This window comes from Lepidochelys olivacea, assembly GCF_965140295.1.
Source record: "Lepidochelys olivacea isolate rLepOli2 genome assembly, chromosome: 1".
NCBI classification, from domain to species: Eukaryota; Metazoa; Chordata; order Testudines; family Cheloniidae; genus Lepidochelys; species Lepidochelys olivacea.
In genome coordinates this window covers 195,996,319-196,015,208 of record NC_140411.1, presented here as the reverse complement: position 1 = coordinate 196,015,208, position 18,890 = coordinate 195,996,319, and the positions used below count along the sequence as shown (strand labels likewise).

General features: G+C 38.5%; 2 protein-coding genes across 6 annotated transcripts in view; both read left to right on the top strand.

The window, feature by feature from the left end:
* The window catches only part of LOC311521464 (uncharacterized protein), a 319,542-nt gene that overhangs the window by 167,455 nt on the left and 133,197 nt on the right, over positions 1 to 18,890 (top strand). The window lies entirely within an intron of this gene.
* Positions 1 to 18,890, top strand: part of BBX (BBX high mobility group box domain containing) — a 193,457-nt gene that overhangs the window by 87,385 nt on the left and 87,182 nt on the right. For all 5 annotated transcript variants that reach the window (XM_084616800.1, XM_084616802.1, XM_084616801.1 and 2 more), the window contains exon 4: positions 17,661 to 17,831. In XM_084616800.1, coding sequence (XP_084472926.1) covers positions 17,670 to 17,831 — 162 coding nt within the window. In that variant the 5' untranslated portion in view covers positions 17,661 to 17,669. The remainder of the gene's footprint in view (positions 1 to 17,660; positions 17,832 to 18,890) is intronic.

Sequence of the window (18,890 nt, the reverse complement as noted above, 5' to 3'; positions counted from 1 at the left end):
GATTCTGCGACAGCAGGAGAGAAAGATGAAAATATACTGTTGCCAAAGATCTTCTAATTTCTCTCTCTCTCTCTCTCTCTCTTAAACTGTGTAATTCATTCTCTCTGTCTGTCTGTCTGTCTGTCTGTGTGTGTGTGTCTATAGATAAATCTCTTAAAGGGCTTAGATAGATAGATAGGTCTAAATTTTCAAAAGAGGGGTCAATATTTTGGGTGCCTAACATTCAACTCCTTTTCTCCTGAAGTTAGGTACCCAGGTTTAGAGATTGCACTGAGAATTTGGGCCTACATGATTTGTACAAGGTCACACATTGAATCAGAGGCTGAGCTCAGATCTGAACCCAGGTCTTCTAACATTCATCATCTTGCCAGTCCTCGTGGCCTACTCTGTTTGATGCTGGGTCCACACAGGGTACAATCGGGTTATTTATTCATTCTTTGGGACTTTGGTATATGTCCATCCAAGGCCTTAATTAGTCTGCTGGCCTTAGCTATTGGACAGTATTCCACATCACAGAACCAGCACCAATGATTAGAAACTGTTGTTAACCTATGCTGACGAAAGGTCAGGACTCAGTGAATAGTAGAGTTTGCTTTTTTTAAATGATTTCTCTAGATAAGATCTCTTTAAGGGCTTGATCATGCAAAATGCTGTGTACACTGCCCCCAATCCAATCAGCAAAGCACTTAAGCATATGCTTTACTTTCAGATCGTACTTATTATTTAAGGTCATGATCCTGCAGTGATAAGTACCAGTTTTTTCTATTTAAAAAAGTGGAAAGTTTAAAAAAAATCACTAGGTGGCGCCTGAAAGTTGTGTAATGAGATACTGCACAACCTTCCTGAGCTTTACTAGATCCAGAAGGAGTTTATGCAACTCGCTGTGGCTAAGAGCCAGAATCCTTTTGCAGATACTTTACACACACACTCAGAAAAGTAGAGTAGCAAACCCTTTGGTTTCAGTTAATTTTTCTGTGACTAAATTGAGGCTCTGAACTAAAGAATTTACAGTGCTCTAAAAGTCCCTTTAAAATAGTGCCTGCAGTAAAGGGAAAAGCATGAGAGTGAATTTGCATACTCATCACATGTTTTGTAAAAATATTTTATCTCTAGGTTTTTGCACAAGTTCTGTTTTTCAATCTGAATTTTTTAAAATCTTAAACGTAACTCTAGAGAACAAATATATCCTAAATTGAGCAGCTGTCCATTAAACTTTAAGACTGGAATGTGTAATACTAGAAAATTGGTATACTATCCATCGACAGTCTACTAGGGGAGAAATGACAAGGGAGTTGAATTCATGGGTGCAGTATTTCTCACACTGTAATTCTATAAGCAGAATATTGTAGCTATCTCATTTAAACAGACAAAAAAGAGAGGGACAGCTTGATTTTGCAGTGTGTATTGTATTCTGTTTGATAATAGCTAGGAATGTATTTAAGTTCATCTCAGGATATTTCTCTCAATGAACATTAAGCATATCGGTCTTGTTTAAAATGAATCCAGGATGTTTTCATTGACTCTTTTTTTAGGATGCAAGAATGCTACAGTATTACAATTTATGGCCTAATAGCACTTAATGGATCAGAAAATCAGGTTAAATACACTGTATAGACATTCATTTATCTTCCTTCTGCTGTCAAAGGAGCAGTGGGTGGCAGTTATTATGATGGCTTATTAACACTGCTGTTTTAATCTGTTGTACATGAGTTCAAGGCGAAAGTGGAAACTATATACAAACACTATGATTGTGCAAGAATATTTCACGTCCTATTAAAAATGTATTAAAGGCCTAATTCTTTCATTTGCTCCTATAGCTGTATATGGTTCCCTTGACTCCTGTAGTAATTATGAGTGAATTTTATTACAGAAGCTTCATTGTGTGTACTCAGGCCTGTCAAAAGAAATTTGGGGACCCAGTACATTGTTTGCTGGAGCCCCACCCTGTTTCTCTTCATCCCCATTTCACCCCAGTTACTGACCTTTTGGGGCCCTGAGCTTGAGGTCACAGTACAATTATCCTCTCTTCCCCCCATCTTGTCAATATATTTGAAAATGAAGAAATATTTAATAAATTTCAATTGGTATTGTATTGTTTAACAGCGCAATTAAAACTGCGATTAGTTGTGATTAATTTTTTGAGTTAATCACGTGAGTTAACTGCAATTAATCAACAGCCCTAATTTTAAGTAAGGAAGATGAGGCAAGATCTTCAGCTGGTGTGAACAGCATAATTCTGTAGACTTCTATAATAATTTATACAGCTAAGGATCTGGCCCTATATCTGAATTTTATAAAGTTGCCAACTCTCGCATTTTATTGAATCTCATGATATTGGATGTTTTACTTGAAGCTCCGGTTCCTAGAGGTACATGTAAATGTGAGAATCTCAACTTCAAAAAAAAAATTCTAGTTTATATGGTTGCAAAGAAAAGCTTGAAAATATGAGCTGAATATACTGTAGCAGCTCAGAAACCAGAAGGCAAATAAAAAACCAACATATTTACTTTAATCTTTGTTCCGTATGCATGCATGAATCTGCCCACGTGCAGCAAGATGCAGGATCAGGGCTACTGATGAATTGTTATAAATTTGGAAGTAAAGAATGCAGAGGAATGCTATTAGGTTTTTTTCCCAAGCTTGCTTCCTTATTCTCTCATTCAGTCAGTTTCTAGCAGTTGGGAAGAACTAGATACAGGATTAGTTAGATTTTTGTACTTTTAAGATTATAATTTAAGTGGAAGACAATTTGAAGAAAACCTCTGTTGCCTCTTTTGCTGTTCTCTTTACCAAGCAGATATTTGAGAAGTTAAAATCTCCCCTAATGACATTATTCTAAAACTCTGTCTAGGAATTGTTTGGCTTTCTGACTTCTCCAGCCCTGCTGCCCTGTAACAGATGTTTACAGTAGCTTTTGGAATTAGACTGTGATATGACTAATCTGCCCAGAGTAAGGGTCTGCATGTAGCTGTTCTGTCTCCAGAACAGAGTCACAAATCACTTTCTAGTGATGCATCTGATGAAGTGGGTTTTAGCCCAAGAAAGCTTATGCCCAAATAAATCTGTTCATCTCTAAGGTGCCACAAGTACTCCTCGTTCTTTTTTCTAGTCTCTGTATTTGTTCCAGCAGCGGCGTAATCTGCTGCTGCTATGTACCAATAATAGATCACTCCCTTCTCTGTGCTACCTCAGCTGCACTGACCAGTATATTTGGGGAACAGAGGAAGGGTTCCACCCATTCCCCATCCCTTCCCGTACATGGAGCATTGTCTGTTCAGGCGAGTAAGGAGGAACTTTACACTCCTTTATGCCTGTGTAGGCATGTAAGGCCGCTGTAATCTTGCCCTTAGACTTTATTCCTTGTTCTCTTGCTCTCCTTTGGTGTCAAAGGTATTTACAATGTCATGTAAACACAGCCATCTATTTCTTTTTTCTCCTGCCTATAGATTATGTCCATCTTTACTGATGTGAAAATAATCATCCACAGTATGCCCACTAGATGAAGATCTGCTGATATATAGTGATGGCTTCTGTTTCTCCTTGCTTGTTTTTTCATTACAGTCATGCATGGATATTTCAGTATACTTATTAATTTCTCTCTGATTTTATTTTGTTTTGTAACTGCTTTGCCTTCTACCATCCATTGCCTGACCAAAATAACTGCCAGATTGAGTTATACAAAACCACTTCCTGCATCCCTCTCCTTTCTTTCCTCGTCTAAAGCCCACCTACTATGAGTATTGTGTGTGTTGAATGTAGGAGGAGTTTGATACTTCCTCTTCTTAACAGGAGTCTGTCCATTACAAACAAGCTAGTTGATTCCTTTCTGAATTGGTGGCTGGACTGTTTCACCATTTGAGTTAATATGCATGTTTTTGCAAGTCTGAGCCAAAAAGATGACAGAGCCTATTGTGTCAGGTGCAGCAAATGTATTTAAAAGCTGCTACATGATATTTACTCCTGAGGACATTCTATGCCAAAAAAATTAAAAATTCTATGCACAGTATTTTAAAATTCTGAAAGTTTTATTTGTCAATAAATAAATGCAGAGGTTCCAGCGTGACAGTGGGGAGCACAAGCCACTGGCTGGTTGAAGGTGGGAGATCACCCTGCAGCCTCCCCATCCCCCCACCCTGGGGACACGGACTCAGTGGTGAGGCTGCACCCAACCCTGACACAGCACAAGTCCTGGGCCTGCCCCAGAAACACCTTGGGGGCTTGCCCCTCTGTGCCAGGCACACCAGGTGTGGGGCACGCAGGTTCAATCATAGAATCATAGAGCTGGAAAGGACCTCGAGAGGTCATCCAGTCCAGTCCCCGGCACTCAAGGCAGGACTAAGTATTATCTAGACCATCCCAGACATGTGTTTGTCTAACCTGCTCTTAAAAATCCCCAGTGATGGAGATTCCACAACCTCCCTAGGCAATTTTTTCCAGTGCTTAACCACTCTGACAATTAGAAAGTTTTCCCTAATGTCCAATCTAAACCTCCCTTGCTGCAATTTAAGCCCATTGCTTCTTGTCCTATCCTCAGAGGTTAAGAAGAACAATTTTTCTCCCTCCTTGTAACAACCTTTTATGTACTTGAAAACTGTTATGTCCCCTCTCTGTCTTCTCTTCTCCAGACTAAACAACCAAACTTTTTCAATCTTCCCTCATAGGATATATTTTCTAGACATTTAATCATTTTTTTGCTCTTCTCTGGACTTTTTCCAATTTGTCCACATTTTTGGAGTCATGAGTTGATTCATTCAACCTTAGTCACTTGTGTCCGCCAGTGTTGAAAAATAGTTTGAGTACATGAGAGCTACAAGAAATCTGTAAGTTGGTTTGGCTTCACAGCTTGCAGTCAGCTAGCATTATAGCTGGAGAAAAGTTCTAAACTGAGAAACTTTGATATTGTTTAAGATCTTCTAAGTACCCCAGAATGGTTGCACCCGTTTATATTAAAACAAAATTTACTAGGTTGATGTCATTGGTTAATAGCTTCAGATTTTAAACTCAGAAATACATTTTAAGCAGTTGAGGAATTCATTTTCTTGTAATGTCAACTTGTCATATTTACAAAACAGAAATTTCTAGGAACAGTATCTCTGAACTATTAGTTAAGTGCATATTTTGTTCTGTGTAAAGGCAAGCATCTGCTAACACTCTCGTGCTGGCACACTCAATCGTTTTGCAAAACTACCATTAATACCATTATACCTGCTACCACATATGTTACCATATGTTACTGTATTAAATTTCCAGTAGGAGAGTGCTTTACTTGGTCAAAACCAGTTAGTTGTTCTTGCTCTGTTGCTGTTGTGTATGAAGGCCAGTTGTTTGAGATTAAAAGCAGTTTTGTGTCTAAATCCCCTACTAAGCTTTGAAAAATCTCAGCTGTCTGGTGCAGATGGGATGTGGAGAGGAGGTTGTTTTGGTTCTATAGCATTAGAGATCATTTAGCACTTCGCAAACATTGAGTTAAGCCTCACAATTCCCCTGAGATCAATATTCTACCTATTTTACAGATGCCTCAGTTTAGCTTTAGAAGATGAAATGCTGACCCTATTGAAATCAGTGGTGGCTTTTCTATTAATTGAGTGGAAGCAGGATTTCACTAAGAGAGTTTAATCAAATACTGCAACACCTTTCTACAAAATACAGTTTACTCACATGGATTAAGTAAATGCATCAGGCCAAATTAATTTCTGGTTGACCACAGTTTTCATCCTGGAGCTTTAGGTGGAGGCCCAAGCTATGGAGTGCTTTGAAGATAAGGACCGAGACTCTATAGTCTATGGGAAGCCAGTGCAAAGAGTGGAGCACAGGTCTGACGTGCAGGTAGGGTGACCAGATAGTAAGTGTGAAAAATCGGTACGGTGGTGGGGGGTAATAGGTGCCTATGTAAGAAAAAGCTCCAAAAATCGGGACTGTCCCTTAAAATCGGGACCTCTGGTCGCCCTATGTGCAGTAGACATGGAAAGTGGTCTGTCTTGTCGCCTTTAATTTTTGAGAATATTTGGAGTTAGAGGTGTATGTGTGTGCAATATATGTGGTTTCATTTTACTTAGATGGTAATTGAGACACATGCATTGCTGTAACCGTTTTGGAGGAAATGAAATGAATAATTCCCTATGTTTCCAAGTGGGGAAAGAGTTTGTGAAACGAAGAGAAAGTGTTAATGATGAGTGAAGGAAACGGTTGCCACTGGAAATACAAGTATCTTGTTCCTCTCATATAAACATTTTTTCTTTGAAAGCTCATATTTTTTTGGTGGACAGGAGAGAGAACTTTTGTAGACATTCCATGATCATTTAAAACACAGAAATTCAAACAGCGTACTATTTCTTGGGTAGTCTTAGATAAATAAAGTTAAAAACTGAGAACAAACAAGGGACCAATCAATGAAAATTCAAAAAGAGAAATAAGGAATAGTTTGTCATTTACTTAAACAGGAAAGAGAGCTTCATTAAAAATTAAGCAAGAATTGTTGCTGTGTTAGTTACATGTGGTGACAGTCTATCCCAAATTTCTGCCAGCAGACAGTATTCTGTTTAGTCACAGCATGTCCTTCATTAAACCATCACTTCTGTGAAAGTTAGAAAAGCTCATTAGTGGCTCTCTGCTGTGAAACAAGAAGAAATACATTCACTATCTGGTCAGTAATTAGTACCAATTAATTTGCTTTCTTCGTTGTATTAATCTAAAATAAATTCTGCAGGTCAAGGCACCCCAGAGCTAAATAAACTATCTAATTAAAAACATTCTTTTTTTCATTTATATATATTTTATCATCTTGCATTTTAATTGTAATTGAAATATAAGGAATTGAGCTTCTCTGCTTGGAGTGAGAAGGAAAAATCAATGACTTAGTTCCCAGAGTTGGCCGAGTAAAGCTTCTTTACGGTACCCCTGCTTTCTGGTTGAGACAACTCACCTCATCAGATCATTAACAGTATCAGTGTCTTGGTGATTCAATCCTTCTGTATTTGTTTATGTTCTTATGGTATTTCTTAAAGAGTAGCTTAGAAATTTGACTAGTGTGGTATGGGGTGGAAGATGCTTAATAAATTGCCTTAACAGTACCTCGTTCCTGATCATGTACTAGTATTCCATGTGGACATAATAAGAGCCCAGTCTAACTCCCAATAAAGTCAGTTTGAAAAACTCCTGTTGAAATCAAGGGGAGTTGGATGAGGCGCTTATAGTCTGAGATGCCACTGTTCTACCTGAGAGTCATAACAGTTTAGGTTTAGATCTGTTTATCACTTGCATCAGTTCTTTGACACAGCAATTCAAGCTACATCACCAAGTATGTAAGAGATGGTTTTCTGCAGTAGATATGTCAAAGAATACTGACTTGTCCGTTAAAATGTTGACTCTGCCACAGTTATCCTGGCAAGTCAGATTCGTTCATACTTTCGTAGTGGGTACAAGAGAAATTCTGGTAAAATCCTGCCATTCTGACACACATACGGCACCCATTGAAATCTTAGACCACCTAGGAGTTGCCATTCAAATCTCTGGAGTTTTGCTTTTGCAAGTAGACAGTGTTGCTATGGTGTTTCTTACACTTAGTATTCTTCGAGTGCTTGCTCATGTCCATTTAACTTAGGTGTATGTACTCGCCACATGCACCGGTGCTGGTGTGAGCAAGGTCCCATGCCGGGCAACTCTTCACCCACGTCAGGATCTCGTGCCCAAGCTCCAGTGGAGTGATGTAGCCCAACCCGCTCCCCGCCAGCTACCCTGGATAGCCCGCTGGGCAGCTGGACTGGGCATCTTCCCTCCGCATTCTTCAGTGCAGTCAATCTTAAACTACCTGCTTCATTTGAGGTACCAGGGCCTGGCGCACTCCTCTATTAGGGTGAATCTGGTGTCCATTTCTGCCTTTCATCTGCCAATCCAGGGGCAGGCAGTGTTCTCCCATGACATGAAGGTCAGGTTCCTCAGAGGTCTTGAGAGGCTTTTTCCTCAAGTTTGGTCCCCGACCCCTCAGTGGGATCTCAACTTGGTTTTGTCCAGGCTCACGGCCCCACCCTTTGAGCCTTTGGCCTCGTGCTACCTGTCTCACCAATCGTGGAAGGTCACTTTCCTGGTGGCAGTGACATCGGTGAGGCGAGTCTCCGAGCTGCGAGCCCTGACCTCAGAATCGCCGTACACAGCCTTCTATAAGGACAAGGTCCAGCTCTGGCCCCACCCGACCTTCCTTCCCAAGGCACCCGGCCTTCCTTCCCTACTTTCCACGTGAACCAGGACATCTTGCTTCCGGTCTTCTGCCCTACGCCCCATGAGACTAGTGAAGACTAGTGGGCAATAATTAAATTGGGGAAGAAAACTATTAGAGCCTCCCCTGGGATAGTGCTTGGGGTGTGCTATAGACCGCCGGGATCTAATTTGGATATGGATAGAGCCCTTTTTAATGTTTTTAATAAAGTAAATACTAATGGAAACTGTGTGATCATGGGAGACTTTAACTTCCCAGATATAGACTGGAGGATGAGTGCTAGTAATAATAATAGGGCTCAGATTTTCCTAGATGCGATAGCTGATGGATTCCTTCAACAAGTAGTTGCTGAACCGACTAGAGGGGATGCCATTTTAGATTTGGTCTTGGCGAGTAATGAGGATCTCATAGAGGAAATGGTTGTAGGGGATAATCTTGGCTCAAGTGATCATGAGCTAATTCAGTTCAAACTAAATGGAAGGATTAACAAAAATAAATCTGCAACTAGGGTTTTTGATTTCAAAAGGGCTGACTTTCAAAAATTAAGGAAATTAGTTAGGGAAGTGGATTGGACTGAAGAATTTATGGGTTTAAAGGTAGAGGAGGCCTGGGATTATTTTAAATTAAAGCTGCAGAAGCTATCGGAAGCCTGCATCCCAAGAAAGGGGAAAAAATTCATAGGCAGGAGTTGTAGACCAAGCTGGATGAGCAAGCATCTTAGAGAGGTAATTAAGAAAAAGCAGAAAGCATATAGGGAGTGGAAGAAGGGAGGGATCAGTAAGGAAAGCTACCTTATTGAGGTCAGAATATGTAGGGATAAAGTGAGACAGGCTAAAAGTCAAGTAGAGTTGGACCTTGCAAAGGGAATTAAAACCAATAGTAAAAGGTTCTATAGTCATATAAATAGGAAGAAAACAAAGAAAGAAGAAGTGGGACCGCTAAAAACTGAGGATGGAGTGGAGGTCAAGGATAATCTAGGCATGGCCCAATATCTAAACAAATACTTTGCCTCAGTCTTTAATAAGACTAAAGAGGATCTTAGGGATAATGGTAGCATGATAAATGGGAATGAGGATATGGAGGTAGACATCACCATATCTGAGGTAGAAGCGAAACTCAAACAGCTTAATGGGGCTAAATCGGGGGGCCCAGATAATCTTCATCCAAGAATATTAAAAGAATTGGCACAAGAAATTGCAAGCCCATTAGCAAGAATTTTTAATGAATCTGTAAATTCAGGGGTTGTACCATATGATTGGAGAATTGCTAACATAGTTCCTATTTTTAAGAAAGGGAAAAAAAGTGATCCAAGTAATTATAGGCCTGTTAGTTTGACATCTGTAGTATGCAAGGTCTTGGAAAAAATTTTGAAGGAGAAGGTAGTTAAGGACATTGAAGTCAATGGTAAATGGGACAAAATACAACATGGTTTTACAAAAGGTAGATCGTGCCAAACCAACCTGATTTCCTTCTTTGAGAGAGTAACAGATTTTTTAGATAAAGGAAACGCAGTGGATCTAATTTATTTAGATTTTAGTAAGGCGTTTGATACTGTGCCACATGGGGAATTATTAGTTAAATTGGATAAGATGGGCATCAATAGGAAAATTGAAAGGTGGATAGGGAATTGGTTAAAGGGGAGACTACAACGGGTTCTACTGAAAGGTGAACTGTCAAGTTGGAGGGAGGTTACCAGTGGAGTTCCTCAAGGATCAGTTTTGGGACCAATCTTATTTAATCTTTTTATTACTGACCTGGGCACAAAAAGTGGGAGTGTGCTAATAAAGTTTGCAGATGATACAAAGCTGGGAGGTATTGCTAATTTAGAGAAGGACAGGGATACCCTACAGGAGGATCTGGATGACCTTGTAAACTGGAGTAATAGGAATAGGATGAAATTTAATAGTGAGAAGTGTAAGGTCATGCATTTAGGGATTAATAACAAGAATTTTAGTTATAAGCTAGGGACGCATCAACTAGAAGTAACGGAGGAGGAAAAGGACCTTGGAGTATTGGTTGATCATAGGTTGACTATGAGCTGCCAATGTGATATGGCTGTGAAAAAAGCTAATGTCGTCTTGGGATGCATCAGGAGAGGTATTTCCAGTAGGGATAAGGAGGTTTTAGTACCATTATATAAGGCACTGGTGAGACCTCACCTGGAATACTGTGTGCAGTTCTGGTCTCCCATGTTTAAGAAGGATGAATTCAAACTGGAACAGGTACAGAGAAGGGCTACTAGGATGATCCGAGGAATGGAAAATTTGTCTTATGAAAGGAGACTCAGGGAGCTTGGCTTGTTTAGCCTAACTAAAAGAAGGTTGAGGGGAGATATGATTGCTCTCTATAAATATATCAGAGGGATAAATACCAGAGAGGGAGAGGAATTATTTAAACTCAATACCAATGTGGACACAAGAACAAATGGATATAAACTGGCCACTAGGAAATTTAGATTAGAAATTAGACGAAGGTTTCTAACCATCAGAGGAGTGAAGTTTTGGAATAGCCTTCCGAGGGAAGTAGTGGGGGCAGAAGATCTATCTTGCTTTAAGATTAAACTCGATAAGTTTATGGAGGAGATGGTATGATGGGATAACATGGTTTTGGTAATTAAATATTCATGGTAAATAGGCCCAATGGCCTGTGATGGGTTTTTAGATGGGGTAAGATCCAAGTTACCCGGGAAAGAATTTTCTGTAGTATCTGGCTGATGAATCTTGCCCATATGCTCAGGGTTTAGCTGATCGCCATATTTGGGGTCGGGAAGGAATTTTCCTCCAGGGCAGATTGGAAGGCCCTGGAGGTTTTTCGCCTTCCTCTGTAGCATGGGGCACGGGTCACTTGCTGGAGGATTCTCTGCTCCTTGAGGTCTTCAAACTACAATTTGGGGACTTCAATAGCACAGATATAGGTGTGAGGTCTTTTTTAGGTGTGGTGGGTGAAATTCTGTGGCCTGCGTTGTGCAGGAGGTCGGACTAGATGATCATAATGGTCCCTTCTGACCTAAATATCTATGAATCTATGAATCTATGAAGAGAGGTGCCTTCACATTTTGGATGTAAAGAGGGCCCTGGCTTTCTACCTAGATCTGACAAAGCGTTTCAGTAAGTCGACTAAGCTTTTCATCTCTGATAGGATGAAGGGCCTCCCAGTGTCCACACACAGGATTTCTAACTGGATCATCTCTTGCATTCAGACCTGCTATGAGTTGATGGGAGTCCCTCCGCTGCCGATCATCAGAGGCCAGAGCGCAGGCAAGGCACACTTCCCAATCAAGGATATCTGTTGAGTTGCGACGTGGTCCTCAGGGCACACATTAACGGCCCACTGTGCCATCACTCAGCAGGCCAGGGGTGACTCTGGGTTTGGCAGATCTGTGTTGCAGTCTACACGTCTGTGAACTCCTACCCACCTCCGAGGGGTACTGCTTGGGTGTCACCTAAGTTGAATGGACATGAGCAACACATCTCGAAGAACACCAGTTATGGAAAAGGCAACTGTCTTTTCATAGGCTTGGAAGGGTTCAGTTTTTATCAGTAAATGTCAGGAAACATTGATTGATGAGAAAAATTTACAGATAGGCAAAGTAAGAGAAATGCTGCTTGAGAACTTCTTGGGGTTTGATATAGGGATATTTTCTTTGTATATGTTGATATGTGACGTTGTCAATTTGTGTTTTAACAATTATAAAGCTTCATTTTGATTCATAGTGTCTGTCATTACATAATTGTGTGACATCCCCCTGCAACTGTAAAAATTTAAATTGATAAAAATAAATGCTTAAAAATAAACATAGACATTATATATTGAAATTACAAAAATAAACCTTGAATTTTGCCAAGCCTGTTGGTATAGAGATTAGTATAAATACTTTCCTAATGTTTAATTACTTGTAAAGACATTTGTAAAGATTTTGATTATCACCACTGTAAATGTATAATTTTGCAGGTACTCCATTAGTGTTAATGCAACATGTAGGGTTAAGAAATCATGCAGGCAACTGTCAATGTTCCCAAAGTTAAAACCATGGAATTGGACTGCCATATTTACTTACTGTTTTGTAAAGAATCTAGGAACGTAGGGAGAGGGAGGGTGGAATTAGATGTCAGAGAAAAGGCACAATAAAACAGTTTGGGGGTTTTGAATTTTTAAAGATGAAAATTTGCATCTAATTCTATAACTAAATTTGAAAAAAAATATGTAGTAAAGGTGTAAAAAAAAAAACCCACAAACAATCCTCCCCACCTCCCAAAAAAACTCTTAACATTTTTGCAGATGATTACATTTTTCTGCTGAAAGCTTGCATTGGGTGTACATATTTATAAAGTGACAGAGAATACTGTGTTTCCAGCAACAGAAAATAAAAAGATAGCCAGCAGGAAAAGGCTGAAAAAATATTTTGATAACAATTCTGTTGAGAGAGCTTTTTAATTTTACTATTGATGGCAGTGTGGAATGGTTATTGGAGCCCTATTAATAGTTTTGCATCAGGAGCGGAGATCATTGCCCTTAATGTGCATCACCACTATATGTTTATAGAGCTGCGTAAAGAACATAGAAATGTCATTTGTAGTCAGTGTGAACTTTCCATTAGACCTGGCTACGTTTATTTGTACATGAGCAATTCCCTGCGTAGGAAACAATCAGCTACCATGCTATTGATTATATATTAAGAAAAAAGGATAAACGTAGGAGCCTAAAGATTCAACTAAATGAATTCCATTAATGTTCAGTTAATCAATAAGTAAGCAATGGTAGTATAGTACAAGATACCATTAACTTATTTATGTGTTCACTTGAACTTTAATTGGATTTTATCCAGTGTGGTTACACTGTAAGTAGCCAAGAACTCGAAAGGAAAAATGAGGGAACTATTAAGTTCATGTGGATTAGAGGTATTTTTTGCTGTCATGTTAAGCAACCCTTGGTAATCTATTAACTGTGACTATATGTCATTATGAGTGTACTGTATCTGTGGAGCACACGGGCAGAATGGAGAGAGAACCTATTCAAAAGGAAAATGTTCAACATGTGGTGTCTCAAGCTTCAGTCCGCAAAAGAAAAGTCCTATAGAATTTGGTAGAGGCTTATATTCTTTCTATACAATGCTTAGATCCACCTATGGAATTCTCTGGCCTTCCTGTTGTGAGAGACTTCTGCCAGGAGAAGAAGGTACAAGGGATCATTCTCAGTAGACACCGACAAATTAAAACTACTGTGAAATGTGTAGCCCAAAGACTATGTAAAATAAAATGAGCTCCCCCCCCCCCCACAAAAAGAAATCAGAAAAGCTGAAACATTACAAAATAGTGATCCAAATCGCTTGAAAATGCCCGCTGTGATTTTCCTCAAAGTTTGTGGGAGGTAGGGTGACCAGACAGTAAATGTGAAAAAGTGGGACAGGGGGTGGGGGTTAATAGGAGCCTATATAAGAAAAGACACACCAAAAAAAAAAAGACTGTCGCTATAAAATCGGGACATCTTGTCACCCTAGTGGGAGGGGAATGTGTCTTGATGGCACAGGATATAGCTTTGCATACTTCATGAGGGCATTTTGTTTTGTTTCCTTGTCCCGCTGCCGAGTTAGAGGGAAGACTGAAAGCTGACCTTGTTGTGGCCCCGATCTTTCTCCCACTGAAATCATGGCAAAACTCCCATTGAATTAAGGGGTACAGGCTCAGGCCCTATCAGAGACTACTCCAGCCTTTATTGAGGAGAGACAATGTGTGTCTCTCTAAAGAGATCTACCTCTCTAGTATCCAGGGCTTTGATTTTGGTGCCGCAGACCTGAGTTTCTTTTTCTCTTGTTATGGTGAGCTGGTAGCTGCCTGATTGAGAGTCTCATAATAGATGAACTATTGCATCATAATGACTGCAAGGGTAAAATATATCACAATTTGAAAAAACCCTAATTAATGTAACTAAATTCCAGGAAGCTGAAAATGCATTTTTACCTATTCAGTAATGTGCAGTACAATGAGTACTTGATTCAGTAAATTGTTTTTAAGGGATAATTAGGTACTCAATGTTTGGCCTATGTATCGGGAAAATATAAACAATTGTTTGTGAGCAAGGGACAATAATAAATAAAGATCATGACGTGAATCCCTTATGAATTTTAGAAATGGCTAGTGCTCAGCTCCTGTTTTCACTTGCCTTTTCCAAAACTACTTGCTAGATAAATTTTCAGATATAATTGAGAATACTTATAAAACATGCTGTGGGGTTACTTATCTTTTGTGAAGATTTATCTTAATCCTCTTTAAAACTTGTGGGAGCAGAAAGCTGCCTGTTAAACTTGATTTTTGAATTAGTAATGAGACTTCTATAGTGCCGGTAATATAATTTTAAAGGAAGTATTGGTTACAGATAATTATCAGTGAAATAACTGACATGAAAAGCAGCGCTTAAATTAGCATTACATCGAAGAGCAAGATGATACACACAACAATAAAATAAGTATCTTATGGGAAAGCTGCTAAATCCCAAAGCATCCTGAACTGATGTGTTAAAGGGGAGAAAAGAACAAATTACAATTCGAATGCCCATGTGTGAAATTACTAAGATGGTACAAATGTTCCCAGTTTAACATTACTGAACCAACTTCTTTTGAAGTTGAATTTTTTCCTTTTTCATTGAGGACTATTGAAATTACGCAGGTTAGAACTTCCTGTGGTAGCTTCTGATGTTTGGTGTGCGTGTTCCTCAGTGAAGCTTTGATCATATGGGGCAAGTGACTTGTATCTTCTCTCACTACCCCCTCAACCCTTATGTAATTCTGAAGTGAACAAAAGGATTTTGTCCAAACTTTAACAAAAATCACGTCTTGGATGAGATGAAGCATGGAAAGTTCTAACTTGAAAATATTGCATTGGATTCTTTTACTGTGCCAACATGTATTCCGTTGTTGCTCCCTGATTCTCAAGCTGTTCTGACCCAGATATAAGTTAGGGTACCAGTAGGCTGCTCTAACTTACGAAATCTGTTTATGGATGCTTTCAGACCATGTGTCAGTAGAGAACTGGTGTATTGGAGATGAGCTCTGCCCTCTCCCTCCCCTGACACAACTCCTGTGCCAGAAGGGGGGCACTCAGAGGGGGGTGGCAATCTTTGTGCAAGTAAGTTTCCCCCAGCAAGGAATTTCTCAACTGCTCATAGGCAGCCAAATTATGTACCCTTATGCAAAGGGGGACAGAGCTGGTGCTGAGAATCTGGTACAATATTAATAACTGAAAACTGTGTTTGGAATGGAACATGTAATTTGGCCTGAACAACAGTAGCTGTTGCATCAAATTGTTCAAGTTACTTGTTTTAGCTAATCTGTCTTAATACTTGAATATTTGTGGGTGTGATAAACACTGTGTATTTTTCCACTCTGTGCCTATAACTAAAAAGTCATGGTTCTGCAGTTACGTTCCAAAAAGCAGCATCTTTATCATATTGCCTTCCTGCCCTTAAATGATTATACATCTTTCCCAATAGCCAAACCCTTGTCCAATTTGAAATTAATGATGAAATTTGCATTGGGACCATGATTTGGCCATTATTGTTAGCTTGCCACTGAGAGATGACCATTAGCCTTTCAAAATCTTCCACAGATATTTTTACAGGCCATATAGGTTATCCATTGTCTAGATTCACTCATTTTCCTACATGTTAATTCTGGTTACCATCAGTATCATCTTTGACTCAAGACAGTGTACATTAATGTCATGTTAACAAAAGGATGCAAATGAACAAACCAAAAAAGTTCCATAAATAGTTGCAAGCTCTTATCTTGGGTATACGTAGGAAGGGTGGATTGATTTAAGCCAATGCAATTTAAATCATTGATTTTAATCAACTTTTCCATTTGTACTTCAGTTATTTTCTAAAGAAAGGTGCTTTTTCATGGGTTGATATAACCATTAAAACATATAAGTAAATACAGCCTTTATAGTAGGTTTAGTCATTTATTATTTTTTGTTACCTAGGAAGGTACACTATAACTATATACAATTATTTGAGCAACTATATAGCTTAATATTTTCAGATTCTTATTAATTGTACATTTTTAGTATGTAAGAAAATAGTGAATGATATATTGCTTATTTAGTAGATTATTAACTTTTAGTTCATGATTTTTGTCAAGCTGTGTTAGGATGGCAACTGGAATTTAATTAAACCAGCATACAAAATTTATTTTTAATAAACAAAACAAGCCTTAATATATTACATGAACTATTGTGCCCTATTTATAAAGCTTGACTTCAAAAATTAGATTTTTTTCCCCCTGATGCTTTTTTTATATAGAAAAGCAGCCTTTAACTTCAAGGTTTTGGTAGCGGATCATAGACACAGTGTATTTATTTTCATATAAATGTTTTAAGAGATTATAATAAATTTAGGCTTTAACGTATTACATTCAGACTTCATTTTAAACAGGTGTATTTTTCAAAAAGAAAAACTTATTATTTAAATTATGAAATAAAAATCCAATTTAATTTAAAATAAAATCTGATTTAAAAAAAAAATCATTGATTTGTATCCAGTATGCATGGAGGGATATTATGCCTTATTTCAAGATATGCCTGGTTATCAGATCTTGTAAGCAGCACCTTAAATTGGATGTTAACATGCAATAATTATGAATTTCAATAAGACAGATCTGAGACACTTAATATGAAATACAAATATGCAAGAGTGATGGATGAATATGATCTGTACTGTGTGGGTATGCACTTCATTCTTTCAGGGGTTTTTGTATTGTGTAAATGTTCATGTAGACAAGCACTTTGAAAATGTTTTTGGTGTAATTGCTTCTTCTTGTTTGCTTCAAATTCATAATTCATCCCTTTAGGACTGGGAGTCAGATTTCTCTATTGCACTTGTTAATGGCACTGGGGAAATCCTGGCTCATGGTGTCACAGGATTAAAAATCATCATTGCTAAATATAAATGCATGATTTGCAGATGTGTGGCTGGCGAGATGTTCTGGTGCTAAAAGGAGGGATTTCCTGGCTTGACAAAATATGAAATACTGCAGTAGACACAGGCTTTGGAGAAGCTTGAAGCCTCTTGCTCACTCACTTAGCTGGTGAAGTGTGAATACTTTGAACTGTAGATTGGGCAAGAGTGTGTTTGAGAGAGCTAGATAGGGCTAGTGTCCCAATTATTACGTAGTCATAATCTGGATGTCACAGGTTGATCTGGTAGCTTGAAGGGAGTGTTAAGACAAGAAAGGATTCATCCACAGCGAGCTCACATAATGCCATATTAATAACTTATTAAATTAAATGTCCATATATAGTGTTGTCAAAAAAATTGAGAATCTTGTATTTGATAAACCTCTGAATTGGGTATTAGTTTGTTCAGCTCTTAACAGGATGATCCTTTATGCTTAACATGCATAAGTGATCTGCCTGAATTTGGTAAGATGACTTTTGTGGCTGTTTTTGCATGGCAGGTCACAGTAATGAAAGGCAGTAATCGGAATAAGGATCATTCAACAGAAGGAGAGGGAACTGGGAAACGACCAAAGAGAAAGTGTCTTCAGTGGCATCCACTACTTGCAAAGAAAATCCTTGACTTTTCTGAAGAGGAGGAGGAAGAAGAGGAAGAAGAAGATATCGATAAGGTAGACTCTCCCTTCCAAAAGATAAGCCCTTAGTATTACTACATTAGTGTTGAGAGGAAGTTCAATAAAGATCTTTGAGTGGATCATTGAGAGTCAGGAGCATGGCTGATAAAATGATAACTTTCTTGGGGTTGGAGGGAAAAACAACATTAGTTAGAAACGTGACATATTTGAGGATATTTTATGGGTTTTGGATTTTGGGCTAGCACTCATTTTCTCCTTTTATTAAACTGTGAGGAAACAAAAAACATCAGAGTGGATTTATAGTAGCTTGAGGAAACTTAAAATTTCAGTGTATATATTTAATTATTCAAATTAAGATGTTTACCAGAGGTATAGTCAAGGTAACTCAACAGGATTAAAATGAACAACCAAGATTGAATTTATTACTGCACCTGTGAATTGCAGTGTCTGGCCTTACAGAAACTGATACTGTTTTAAAGGCCAAATTCAGCTCTTAGTTGATTTTATAATCTGAAATAACTCCGTATTCATTTACACAAGTGTAACTTAGAGAGTTTGACCATAAATTGTTGACGATGGGCCAAATTCTGTTTTTGTATATTTTTCTTCCACCATGAATATAGCCAGTGAAAAGAAATGGAAGTCTGCCTTTGCAGAGATATAGGGATACTCGGCAAATAATTTTACAGTTTTTAAAGTTTCATTCATGTCTTTTAAAAATATGATACACCTCTCCATTTTACACTTATTCTGTAACAAAGATGCTGGAAAAAACTTTTGAATTGAATGTGGTATATCTTATGGCCTGGACTTCACAAGATGCCTTAAATCTATTGCACTCCTTTTAAAAAAGGAGTTTAGTACAGAGACAATGATATCCATGGTTTAATATCTCCTTCAGGTGATGGAGTCAGTGAGATGCCGCATTAACTTTGTTAGATCTGTCAACACCTTTTGCTACCGTTGCCCACAAAATTTGACTCTTCTGGGATATTATGGGCACAGATGGGATGGTGTTTCATCGGTTTACTACTTTGTCTTTGGCATTGTTCACAGACCCTGGCCTCAGTTTTGTTTCCCAAGGGGCGTAGCATC